Here is a 13868-nt window from a genome sequence, read left to right on the forward strand (position 1 = left end):
CCTATACCATCCATTCACAACTTCAGAGTGACCTTTCTATGTGACATATATGACAGTGTCATTCCCTCCTTAAAATATTCAGGTGGTTCTCTTTATCTACAGAATAAGGTCCAAATTCCTTAGCATAGAATAAAAGTATATTGATGTAACATATCCAAAACATTTATCACATCCTTGTTTCTCTTTTATTTTATGTTGATCCTGGTTTCTACTGCTACTGGTAATATTTTTATTTCTGTTATTAAGCTTGTATTGTTGTACAATAGTTTCCTAATCACTTTTAATTCCCTTTTCATTTATTTTATTTTCCAACTTCATCTCACAGTTTCTGTTAGAATTCAATAAAAGAAGAGAAAAGCATTTTGGTAATCAGTTGCAAATTAGAAGCAATAATACACAATAGGCATCCAATTGAGTCTAGCTATCTTAATGTTAGTGATGTAGGTTGTCTTGGTTCTCTTTGCCTTGTATCTTCACTACAATTTTGCAGAAATTCTAGTTCTTTTAAGCATTCATCAGTTAGTTCTTAGATCAAAACAGAACAATCCAATGAAGCATGGCTCAGTAGAAATTGGAGAACTTTGGAATCCAACTGATGTGGTTTGGATTCAAGATCTGCCACTTCAACTGATATTGCTTAACGTCTCTGGGATTAGTTTCCTCATCTATAAATGTACATATAAAAGGACAAAACACAGGCAGTTGTTAACTCTCCTCAGTATATGCTAGCCCCTCACTCACTGCCCAAATTTCAGCCAGGGAAGAAAGATTCATGAAGAGTAGAAAAATTACAGATGCATTATTCATTATAATTAGAAATATATTTCTAAAGTTTTAATAATTCACATATGTTTATTTAATGAAATCATGAACATTGGGTTTGTTTCTCAAAAGTTTAGATATTTTCAGGAATTTCACTGTCTCCCAAAATGTGCCTTTTGGTAGCCCCTTTATGGACTCATGTTCCTGATTTGGTATAACCATTTATGTATGCTAATGTACAAATAGAGAAGTACAAACTCTTCCAGTAGTTGATAGGCCTTTCTCAGAGCCTAAGCTCTGGCCAGTCTTCCTTGTGTCTTTAGTCTTTGACAACACAAGGCCTTCCATCTTCCAAATGAGATCCTGACCTTGTCTCTTTCTCTGACTACTAGGAATCTAAAAAGCAAATCCAGAATCTGACTCTTCCAATCAAATCTCCATGACCACAGCTGGCGATTCATTCCTGTATCCATGGCTAGAGGAAACCTGACAACAGTTAGCGAGTTTGTCCTCATGAGCTTCTCATCCCTTCCTACAGAAATACAGTCGTTGCTCTTCCTGACGTTCCTCATCATCTACCTGGTCACCCTGATGGGAAACAGCCTCATCATTCTGATTACCTTAGCTGACCCCACGCTGCATAGTCCCATGTACTTCTTCCTCAGGAACTTGTCCTTCCTGGAGATTGGCTTCAACCTCGTCATTGTGCCCAAGATGCTGGGGACCTTGATCGTCCAGGACACAACCATCTCCTTCCATGGCTGTGCCACTCAGATGTATTTCTTCTTCTTCTTTGGAGCTGCTGAATGTTTCCTCCTGGCCACCATGGCATACGACCGCTACGTAGCCATCTGCTATCCCTTGCACTACCCCGTGACCATGAACCCAAGGACACGTGCCAAACTGGCTTTTGCCGCTTGGTTTCCAGGCTTTCTCATAGCTACTGTGCAGACCACATGGCTCTTCAGCTTTCCATTCTGTGGTGCCAACAAGGTGAACCACTTTTTCTGTGACAGCCCACCTGTGCTGAGGTTGGTGTGTGCAGACACTGCACTATTTGAGATCTATGCGGTGGTTGGATCCATTATATTCATCATGATACCGTGTTTGCTGATCCTGTGTTCCTACACTTGCATTGTTGCTTCCATTCTCAAGATTCCATCAGCGAAAGGGAAGCATAAAGCCTTCTCTACCTGCTCCTCCCACCTCCTTGTTGTCTCTCTTTTCTATGTATCTTTAAGCCTTACCTACTTCCGGCCTAAGTCCAATAATTCTCCTGAGAGCAAGAAGCTGCTGTCATTGTCCTACACTGTTGTGACCCCCATGTTGAACCCCATCATCTATAGCCTGAGAAATAACGAGGTGAAGAATGCCCTTGGCCAGACCTTCCGCAAGACTGTGGGCCTCAGAAACTGCATCTCATAGACATTAAGAAATAAGACTAAAAATGTCCACTGAATAAGGAACCATAAGTTTCATATGTGACATTCCTCCTTCTCATTTCTCATTGCTGTTGGGATGAACCCCAGCTTCTGTAATGACTTCTGGAGAGCTCAGTGGAGAGAAAACAGCACAGAGCTAGTTTAGAGATATTACTACCACCTGGAAGATTCCTCTGCATGCCCATTGTAGAACTATATTCTTTTTCTTAATGGTATTTCAACACTCCTGTGAGTGAGTACCTCCAGATATTCACATTCCTGTATCCACTTTGTGAACAGTATGAAACTGCTTGTTACCCTAACATGGGGACATACATAATAAAAGAGGGAAAAACTGATAAAAAATCATCAGTCTTCATTCCTTTGGGCAAAGCTGTCTCCATTCAGATAAAAAACTTTATGAACCCTCCCAATGCATAGATTTATTCACTGTCTTATGTCAGTTCTCATGCCCTTGATGCAGTATTAGTTCTTTTAAGCTCGCTGGTATGTAGTGTGGAAATAGGATGGATCAATAACTACCATAACTACATCTTTACAGTCCCAATGATAATTTTATTCCTCCTCTGTTTTTTCCAGGAAGAATGGCCTGACCTTCTATGGCCTCTCTGTCCTATATTCAGGTTATTACATCTTGTTGAAGGGATATCATAAATTTCAGTCATGATGCTGATTTTATCAAAGCTTAAAATGGATTGAGCAAACTCCACCATAACTCTTCTTTAGCCACAAAAACATTTCTCATTTTCAATAATTTCATAGAACTCCATTTTGTAGATGTTCATAGTTTATTTAATGTCTTTTACAGTTACAAATCATATTATAAAGAACAGCTTTGTGCATATGCCTTTTTATATTGTTTTCAGTATATCTGAAAGACGGAAATCTAGAAATTGAATTTCTTGGGCAAAGGATAAACATATATATAATATTGCTATATATTGGCAAATTTCCCTCCAAATCAGTTGCACCATTTTATACTCTCACTAGAAATTTATGAAGGTTCTTGTTTCCCCACAGCCCCATAAATATAAGATTTACCATCAAACACTTGGAATTTTGCTTATGTAGTAAGTAAAGCAATAACTCAATTAAATTTTAATTTGAATGAAATCAATTTTGAAGAATACAGAGGAAAATAAATGTGTAAATCAGAAGAAGGACATGCATTTAACTCAGACTTCTGAGAGTTCACTGTTGAGAGGACTAGCAGTTGGTGATGTCTTGGTACTCTACTTTTCTCTATGTGAAGTTTCTTTTCATCTTTATTTTAGCCAAACCCATCTCATTTCCAGATCCTATGTGATCCTTCAAGCAGCATAAATTACTCTCTTACGTGCACCTATCACAAGTTTATTAATAGATAAGTTAAATTTTGTATATGCTATGCTGTACTTATTATTACATTGTTTGTCTTCCTCCAATGTACTTACAACTTTTTGAAAATGAGAGCTGAACAAGTATTTCTATGTTCATATGACATGGGCATACCTGAAAATCCTATGTTCTGTCAAACCCTACACTGAAAATACTTTGAGGAAGAAGAATTAGGGCAGGTCACTCAAAATAGATGCAACTTTGAAGCTAGAGCATTACCTGAAACAGTAGTTGGTACCTGGGAGACAGCTTAGACTGTCCAGGCAAGAAGCTCAGTGAGGCTGGACATTGCCACAGTAGATATTTAATGTGCACAATAACAGTAGAATGAAAATGCCAACAAGAGTTTATTTAGAAAAAGAGTACTTGGTGCTGGGACAATGCAGGTAGAGATGATGCTCTGAACCAGTGCAGCAGCCCTTATCTGGGCATGGGTGGGAGTCAGTGCCACTTTCCAGGAGCCAAAATCCACACAAAGCAAGGGGTGCTCCTCTCTGCAGATGGAGCCTTAACTGTAGGCATGTTTTTAAAATTTTCTTGAAAACAGCTAAGAGAGCTCTTGATGCCAAGGCTTAGGATATTTACTTCAATGTTTAAAGTTATCACTTTACCCCATGTAATCAAATTTGTTTTTCCCCAATAAAAACTTTACATTAAAATGAAATCATTTTCCAATTTTTCAGTAGCATGGGAAGCATGAATAAATGAAGGGGTAGGCCAGCTGAGAAATGATGGTGACTTGGAGTAGAGTGGTGTCAGTAGAAATTAATTCTAAATATTTTTTAGAGGAAAAATCAGTGGGATCTGATGATGGATTGTATGTGGGGAAATATACTCTGAAAAGAGGATAGTTGAAGTAAGAGCAATACCGATTCTTGTGGTAGAGCACAGGTGTTCTGGAAGTCTCGAAGACACCCATCAAAGAGGTATGAAAGAATTTTTTTTCCCAAAATGATCAAACCTAAAGTTTTTCCCTTTAAATCCCTATTAAGAGTACTTTTCCCATTTTAGGAACATGTACCCCAAACTTGTAGTAACTGATGTTCCTTTGGAAACAATGCCTTGAACATAGGCCAGGTTATCCCGGAATCAGATAGGGAGCCAAAGATTCAAGTGCAAGTGAGTAATTAAGGAGGAACCATTAAATGAGTAGGGGAAAGAAGAATAGGAATGGAAAACAGCACAAATGTGATTTCATGTTAACAAACCCCAGACTTGGCTTGATACAGCTGGGAACTCCAGAACAGAAATAAACCTCAGAGTTTTTTCTGTTTCAGGTCATAGGAAGGAGGCTTTTGTATTCCCACTCCAGTCATCTATTAGTTACTGGTGGACTATGGGGTAAGAAAGGGGGAGAGTTAAAAATGTCTCCTGGAGAGGATCCTCAGTGTCCAGGGGTTTTCTTTGGAAGGTCTTAGGCACAAGCTATTAGAAGGAAAGCTTAAAGCTTACAGAAGCTGACAAAGGGAGCACAGATGGGTCAAGTGACTCCAGAGGATCTGGTGTCCACTCCAGGCTGCCCTTTGGAAGCTGAACTCTAGAAACAGAGAGTAGAATGGTAGTTGCTAAGTCTATTGTGGTGATCATTTCACAATATAAACATGTATCAAGTTATCACATTTTTTCACCTTAAACTTGCACAATGTTATAGGTCAGTTGTCAACAGAGCTGTGAAAAAAGAAAAGAATACCAGCATGCTTCTCTTGTCTCTCTGGTGGGAACCTTGGAGAATAGACAGACCACTGAGTTTTGTCCCTTTGCTCTTAGAGCCTCACAAATACAGGAAAAGTTGGAGCTATAGTAAAGACCTTCCTCCAGTTATGGGATTTCAGAATCTTCATAAATTTTTACACCTTTGGGAACTCTCAAAACTCACACTCATCAGAAAGTGAACCTACGGCTTCACTTGAGGAGGAAGAACATTGGGGGAATAACTTCCCTACAGTAAACAGCAGGGTTCAAAACAGTCCTGAGACCCAGCCTGGAATCCTCTAGAGTGACTGATACAAGCCCAGCCCAGTGCTTCTCTGGAGTGACTAATGCTGCACAGCTTCTTATAGGGACTATCTTAGCCCCAGTCCAGGGTTTACCTGGGGCATCTGACACAGCCCTGGACAAAGCTTCCTTGAGAATGTGACAAGGCACAATCCCAGAGTTCACCAGCAATGTAGAGCAAAGCAAGTACAAACCAGAGTGTCTTTGGAATGACTAGCACAGACACAGCCCAGGGCTTTTCTGAACTGACTTGCGCAGACACAGCCGTATTTTAGGACTCACTTGGAGTCACTCTTTCAGACAGTCTAAGGCTTTTCTAGAGTGGCTGCTGCAGACTAGGGCTTCTCCGGAATGTGATACAGACAAGTTTCACTCATAGGAGGTAAGCAAAGGGTAAATGGACAGAGCCCAGACTTGAAATCGCTTGTAAAGAGGATGACAGCTCTCCATCCAAAAAATGTGTCTTCACTGATACATTTCTGAGAAAGAAGAAAACAGAGGTTCTCAAGTAAAAACATGGAGTTTTATAAGACTTGACAAATTAGGGAACGTGGAAAAGAACAGAGAACAATGAGAGTGTATGTATTGTGCTTTAGAATATTCCAAGTGTCTGCACATGTATTATCTCATTTCATGCCTACAACCACCCTGTTAGTCGGGCAGGACATTTATAATAATAGTCATTTTGTAGTTGGGAAAACGATTACTCAGAAAATGTCATGTCAGGAGCTCTGTGTCTCACAGCTAAAGACAAAAACAAAAGAAGAACTTAACTCCAAATGTATGGCTCCAGAGTCCTTGCTATTATAACTATGGGTTCTCAAACTATCATTTATATGGAGTTTCACAAAGTTCTCTTAAGTATATTATCTAGCTCTTCCTTGTTGAAACAAAATGTAGAATCTCCAAGAGGCACTTATCCCCGCAAGAGGACACTCAGATAGAGATGTGGCTGGCCAGGCAACCTCAACGAGGTTTCTCCACGACTTTGCCTTCCCCCAGTGCTCAAGAAATGTTCATTCTTACTATGAAAATAGACAAGATATCAAAGAAGTTTTCACAGAAGAAGCAATGCCCAGGTTGAATTTTTTTTAATGAATAGGAATCAGCAAGAATTTTTAAAGAGCATTTTCTTACTGTTTTCCTCTTTGCCTTCCTCCATCCTTCACCATCCTGTACTATACATACTATACATTGTATTTATATAATGTATTTATAATCTGTCTTCCCTACTAGAAGATGAGTTCTATGAGAGCAGAGATTTTTGTTTGTTTTATTTACTGATACCCATAGTATCTAGAACAGTATAATCAACACTTATTGAGTAAGTTATTCTTTTAGGGATTGAAAATCAGGGCCTACAGTGAGTTTGGGCAGTGGGTTAGATAAGAAGTAGATTTTGGAAGGTAAATCTAGCATTAGCATTTATTGGGTGTACCAGTTACCATGCAAGTGCTTTATATTTATTCCTTCATTTAAGTTTATGGTCATAAAAAGGGATTTCAGGGTTCCAATTCTAAGGTTTAGTTACTGATGCAATGATGAAAGTTTCTGGGTTTTTTTTCACAAGATTTACTATTATTAGTCACACCTGTGTATTTGAGTTGGTTTTTATGAACATGTAAGGCTTGAGCTTCATATTTCTTGAGAGTCCAGACATAAGTCAACCAGTAGAAGCTGATGAAAGGGTTTATATGTAACACACCTAGATTCTCTCTATGGTATGACACTATCTTGAGTCTGTGTTCCTTTGTTCGATCACATACAACCACATGAGAAATATTTAGCCCAGGGATGGACATAAACCACAGCTTCTATATTGTGTGTTTTCATGTTTAAACTGCAGATGTCTGAGTTTAGAAATAAAAATTCCTCCAATATACTGAAATCTTTGTAGGTATGGGCTGTTTGAGATTAGGACACTTTCAGGTCTTCTCCTCAGGGATCTTGGTAATTGTCAGCTCACTTACCTTGATTTTTTTCCTTCCCACCCTTTCGTTTTGCAGGAAACATACCCTGGCTCACCTCACCACCTTTCATTTATGCACCAAGACCCTTCTCTTCAGAAATGCTTGGTCTGACTTCTCTTTAAGCACCTCTGGCTGTTGAAGAGAGTAGCGAAGGAGCCCAGAAGTGAAGCTGTGACTTTGACCATCCTCTGCAGAGCAAAGTCAGAAGATGTATAGATATATACAGTGTGACTCAGTTCAGTATGAAAAAAAGGTTAATGTTCTTCCAAAAACATTGGGAATTCCATAGTCAGTCTTGTGTTTTACATTTTGGAAAGTACAGCCGTTGAACTTCAACAACAATAATAAGAAAGTTGGAGAATGAGGCCACAGCAGATTGCCTCACTAAGGGTACAGTAGAGATTTAAATAATACATGCAGACTTCTCCCACCTTCCTGGAGTGTGAATACCCAGTGAAGTCCTGGGCAGAATAACAATGTGGGGAAACTGGACAATTGTCAGTGAATTTGTTCTTGTGAGCTTCTCAGCCTTGTCCTCTGACCTACAAGTTCTAATGTTTCTCCTTTTTTTGACCATTTACCTGGTCACCCTAATGGGCAATGTGCTCATCATCCTGATCACTACAGCTGACACTGCCCTACAAAGTCCCATGTACTTCTTCCTCAGGAACTTGTCCTTCCTGGAGATAGGTTTCAACTTGGTCATTGTGCCCAAGATGCTAGGGACCCTGATCGTCCATGGCACAACCATCTCCTTCCTTGGCTGTGCCACCCAGATGTATTTCTTCTTCTTCTTTGGGGCTGCTGAGTGCTGCCTCCTGGCCACCATGGCATATGACCGCTATGTAGCCATCTGTGACCCTTTGCGTTACCCAGTCATCATGAGCCGCAGGGCCTGTGCACAGCTGGCAGCTGCTTCTTGGTTCTCAGGGTTTCCAGTGGCCACTGTGCAAACCACATGGATTTTCAGCTTCCCTTTTTGTGGCCCCAACAGGGTGAACCACTTCTTCTGTGACAGTCCCCCTGTCATTGCACTGGTATGTGCTGATACCTCTCTGTTTGAACTGGAGGCTCTGACGGCCACTGTCCTGTTCATCCTATTGCCTTTCTTGCTGATCCTGGGGTCCTACGTTCACATCCTCTCCACTATCCTCAGGATGCCCTCATCCAAGGGGAAACACAAAGCCTTCTCCACCTGTTCCTCCCACCTCCTGGTTGTCTCCCTCTTCTACAGCACTGCCATCCTCACATACTTCCGGCCCCGGTCCAGCACCTCTCCGGAGAACAAGAAGCTGCTCTCACTCTCCTACACAGTGGTGACTCCCATGTTGAACCCTATCATCTACAGCCTAAGGAATAGCGAGGTGAAGGCTGCCCTGAGGCGGGTGCTCCACAGGACCCTGGGACCTCAGAAACTGAGACTGACTTGGAGGGAAACTGAAGGGGTGGAGTGCAAGGACAAAGGAAAGAAAACCAAATTCCTCAGATGGGTTTTCAATCTTCACTCTCCATAGGAGCCCCAACATACCGATGGTATTTAGGACTTTCTACCAGGATCCATTTCTGAACAAAAGAAGATGAGTGATGAAAAAAAGCATGTCAATGGGCCCAGGGTCCTATGGGACCGATGCGTCTGAGGATGCTGCTACTTTACTCAGATGAGGAGCCTCTCTAAAGGTTGGCAGCTTCATTAGAATTTGTCATTCTTTATTTGTTTTAATTTTTCTTGAACTTCTTCATCCATGTCATGTTAGAATTGTCTCTTTATTTTCCTCTATTAGTCTGAAAGCTCTACCTACAAATTTCGAGGATCTTTTTGCTCACAAGGTAAAGTTATGATAATAGTGATAATAAATAGGAGAGTTTTGTTTCATTCTTTCCTTCATTATTTTTCCCAACTAATTTTGAGTTTGAAATCAACATTTCAACAAATTTTTATTCAGCATTCATCATGTGTCAGACCCTGTTTAGGCCTTGTAGACACACTGGTGAATAAAATAGACAAGTTTCTTGCCTAGTGGAATTTACACTCTAGTGAGAAAGAGAGATAATAAAAAGTTCCTTAGAAACTTCCACTGGCTTATAAAGTACATATGTTTAGAGGGCTAGCAATGAGGACTAACTCTCTTTTCTACCATAATTGGTCTTTGCCTCATCTGGAGAAAAGCTGCTGCATACTGACAACGTTGGATATGAGGGTTGCTTGATGAGAGGGTATAAAGGAATCCCAGGTGAAGTATAAGGGTTCAAATTATAGGAAACTGTTGTGAATAACCCAAAGATTCTTTGTTAACTAGATTTTTTGGTAATCTTACTGTGGTTGGATAAAAACTGTTCTTTTTAGTCTTTCATACCACTCAACCAATGTAGCAGCCCCTTTATGATTTTGTCCAGTGAACATAGTTCAAATCTGGATTCTTGGCAAATAGCAGACTTGGGACATGGGCACAATAGCTTTGTGTAAGCTATCCACAATTTGTTGATAATGAACAGAGTGAAATAGCATTTACTGACAGACATGTCCTCTTCACCAAGTCTATAAACAAACTACTCTAACTCCATGTGCCATGGAGGTACCAGGACCAGTTCAGTGTACCCTTCACCAACTGTGTAGCAAGGGCTTCAGAAGGGTGGCACATTCTGAAATATTGCTTTAAGAATCTGAAGATGAAAAGGTAGGTCATGGCATTCTATTCTCATGATGGCTATCACCCAACTAAGTAGATTGGCAGCATTGCAAATTAGTAGTCTCCTGTTTTAGCCAAGTTTTAATCTCTGTTTTGCATTCATTTTGCTTGAACAGAATAGGCAGAATAATGCCCCCTATCCCCAAGGATGTCCATGGCCTCATTCCGAGAATCTGCAAATATGTTCCTTATGTGGTAAAAAGGACTTTATAGGTGTGATTAAATTACAGATCTTCAGATGAAGCAGTTATTCTGGATTTTGGGGGGATGAAGTAATAAGAAATCAGACGGTGGATAGAGAAAGAGCATGAAAGATTTATTTCCATGGCTTTCTTGCCTCCATATATGCTAAGTCCACAGCTCCTGTCTGGTGACCTTCCATACACAGCTCCCTCTCCAAGTTCTACTTGCCTCCTCTTGGTCCTTCAGGCCCAGGATTGGTAACAGCTTTTCATTCTTGCCAGCTCTGGGATGTCATTATTTCTTATTTGTTCCAAAACCCTGTCTTTACCTTTACCTGACAGATACAGTACTCATAGGTCTCTAATGAGAGTGTGAGAGGACAAGAGAGCTCATATATTCTGCTTTATTGTACCCATGCTCTCCCCCCACCCCATCTCAAGCATAGATGCAGGTGCATGCACGCATGCATACATTTAGCACCTAGCTCACAGTAAGTGATTAACTAATGTTTGTTAATTTATTAATTATTTAATGATACAAAGAGATTCATAAATACCAAAAGATAAAAGAGTTGGAGTAGGATCTGGGATAAACAGATAATAATAGATAGCATGATTTAAAAATAAAGATTTTTGCATGTTCCAGGTTTTATAACCTGCGCATGTTTCTCAGGGGATTTCCTAATTCTTAGATGCCAAAAGACTAATCAGAAGAAAGTGCACCCTTCTTCTATTGGTCCATGAATCAGTGTCCTTCTTCTACAAAAGAAGTTCTGGATGAAGGAGATAGAATGAGTTCACAATAAGGCCCAAGGTTGAGTATCTTACCATATGCCATCTTGCCAAGGAAACAACTCAGCAAGTCTTAGAAGTAGGGATCCAAGAGGCTGTTACTACCAGTGGAAAATTCCAAGCCTGCAGAGGAAATTCCTTGCGGTTACTTTCCTCAGAGCTACCTTCACATCCTTGTTCCTCAGGCTGTAGACAATGGGATTGAGCATGGGGGTCACCATGGCATAGAACACAGATACCAGTTTTTCCTGTTCTTTGGAGGACTTTGGTGTCATGTAGGTGATGATTGCTGACCCATAGAAAAGAATGACCACTATGAGGTGGGAGCCACAGGTAGAGAATACCTTGAACCTCCCCACAGCTGACTTCATCCTGACAATGGTCACTAGGATGTGGCCGTAGGACACCAGAATTAGGCAAACAGGTATGAGGAGAATCATGACCCCCATGAGGAAAATGACCATCTCTGACATGCAGATGTCTGTGGACACCAGGATCAACAGTGCAGGGGCTTCACAAAAGAAATGAGCCATCCTACTGCTGCCTCGGTAGGGTAGCCTTAGTGTGAAGGTGGTGTCCACCACAGACACCAGAATGCCACTGGCCCATGATCCTGCGGCCAGATGGATACACACCCTCCAAGTCATGATGCTACAGTAATGCAAAGGGTTGCAGATGGCCACATACCGATCATAGGACATCACTGCCAGAAAAGCACACTGTGTACATCCAAAAATGAGGAAGAGTAGAAGCTGAGCTGCACAACGTGTGAATGAAATGACCTTCCTCTTGCATAATAGGTGGACTAGGGCTTGAGGAATGATGTTGGTAGAGAAACAGAGGTCAGCCAGAGACAAGTGGCAGAGAAAAAAATACATAGGTGTGTGAAGCTGGGAGTCAACCTGCACAAGGGACATGAGAAACAGATTTCCAAGCACAGTGACTAGGTAGACACCCAGGAATAAGATGAAGAGCAGCTTCTGGGTGAGGGGGTCATCAGAGAGTCCCAGAAGGAGGAATTCTGTCACCTGTGTCTGATTTGTCTGTCTCATAGTTTGTCTCTTTTTTCAGTAAGAATTTACTACACACTAAACATAGGCATGTATAACCTGCAAAATAATTTGGTTCAGATTTGGAGTGCTTAGGGCTTTCCCCCAACCATTTCAGGAATACACTTTATAAGGTTTTTAGAAGATGATCGTGCTGCTTTAGTTGGTATGTATTCAATGTTGCAAAACTTAATACTTTATAAGATGGTGTATTCATCTTTAATGTCAACTGGAAAGTGCAGAGTAGATCAAAAGAGTCATCTTCTTTATTCTGAATATCACTCTCCTAATAATAAAACAATATATTGAATTCATGAATAGATAAATGCCATTTAATTTCACTTTATTATCAATTAAATTGCTCTAGTCTTATTCTTGTCAGATTTCTCCCATTTTATGATTGTGTAGATTAAAAAATTTCTTTGGGACCACAATTGTTCCTGTTGTCTCTTCCATGAAAAGACAGTCACTGAGGTTTAGGAAATCAAAAGAGCCAAAGCACCTGTAGAACTGACACTTTTCTTGGAGAAAATTGCCTGTTTTGAAGGAGCTGGGAAGCCAAAGGGTAAATTTGGATAGTGTGCCATAATCTCTTTGGTAATCCATGCCCAGCTTCAGCTGGAGATCCCAAATACCAACCTTAACCAGCAGTGAACTAGCAAGTACAGAATCACAGTATCATTTCCATTTTAGGTGACCAGCTTTGGACTAAGTAGCATGAATCCACTACCCCCAGCACATCCTCTCTCACTGTCTTGCATTATCAGTCTGCTCCTCCCAGAAGTTAAAATTTTCTTTGGAAACTGTCTTTTTCATTTTTATATCTTTATTAGATATACCATAAGGCTTTATTTGATCAGTTATCATTAATTAAAGTGAATAAAAATAATTTGATCATATGATTTATTGAGCTGTATAAAAAGCCTGTCAGATGTGATGTCACCAAGAGGGCAGCATGGGTTGTTCCTGACTTTGCTCCCCATCCTAAGAACAACTAACACCTATTCAAGAATAAGACACTATTGAGAGAATCCTAGAACATGTAACTGCCTGCACCACAGAGACCTAGACAGACAGCTTTTGAAGGGTCAGAGAAGTGGCCAAATGTACCTGCATTACCCCTCCCCCAGGCCAGCACAGCACCGCATAGCAAGGTCTCTCCTGAGCGTCCAGTTCCTCCAGTGGAAATAGAGAACCCAGGGGAGACAACCAGCACCTCCTCGCAGCATTGTGGGTCACTTTACGGGAGTCCCTACTCTGATCTCACACCACAGGGATGGCAGGGGAGTCTTTGGGTCTCAATTACTGGGAATCTGGGATGGAGAAGGGGGAGGGCTTGCAGAACCAGCACACAGATCTTGGCAGTCTGATTGCATACCTGCAGTGCCCAAGTGGTAATTCCAACCAGCAGCTGTAGAACCAGGTAGGGGAACACTGACCAGGAACATGGCAGGGTGCAGATCTGCTTGATTTGGATGCTCAGAGCAGGAGTTGTGTGGGTCCTATAGCCCGGTTTGGCCATGTGCAAGCAGGGAGCTGAATCACAGCCCCATACACTGCTGGTGACAACTCCTGGAAGCTGTGTGGTCTAGCAGGGCTTAAACCGAGAGGT

The 13868-nt window shown here is 41.0% G+C and overlaps 3 protein-coding genes across 3 annotated transcripts; 2 read left to right on the plus strand and 1 right to left on the minus strand.

Annotated features, from left to right (window-relative positions):
- Positions 1-1224: 1224 nt before the first annotated feature.
- On the plus strand, positions 1225-2187 carry LOC118968008 (olfactory receptor 10A2-like). Its single transcript, XM_036996482.2, has one exon. The coding sequence runs from the start codon at positions 1234-1236 to the stop codon at positions 2185-2187; it is 954 nt and encodes a 317-aa protein (XP_036852377.2). The 5' UTR covers positions 1225-1233.
- A 5835-nt stretch (positions 2188-8022) lies between these two features.
- On the plus strand, positions 8023-9060 carry OR10A4 (olfactory receptor family 10 subfamily A member 4). Its single transcript, XM_017646616.3, has one exon. It carries the CDS (start codon positions 8023-8025, stop codon positions 9058-9060), a length of 1038 nt encoding a protein of 345 aa, XP_017502105.3.
- A 2248-nt stretch (positions 9061-11308) lies between these two features.
- On the minus strand, positions 11309-12259 carry LOC108388192 (olfactory receptor 2D2). Its single transcript, XM_017646617.2, has one exon. It carries the CDS (start codon positions 12257-12259, stop codon positions 11309-11311), a length of 951 nt encoding a protein of 316 aa, XP_017502106.2.
- Positions 12260-13868: the final 1609 nt, after the last annotated feature.

This window comes from Manis javanica, chromosome 11, assembly GCF_040802235.1.
Source record: "Manis javanica isolate MJ-LG chromosome 11, MJ_LKY, whole genome shotgun sequence".
Classification (NCBI taxonomy): domain Eukaryota; kingdom Metazoa; phylum Chordata; class Mammalia; order Pholidota; family Manidae; genus Manis; species Manis javanica.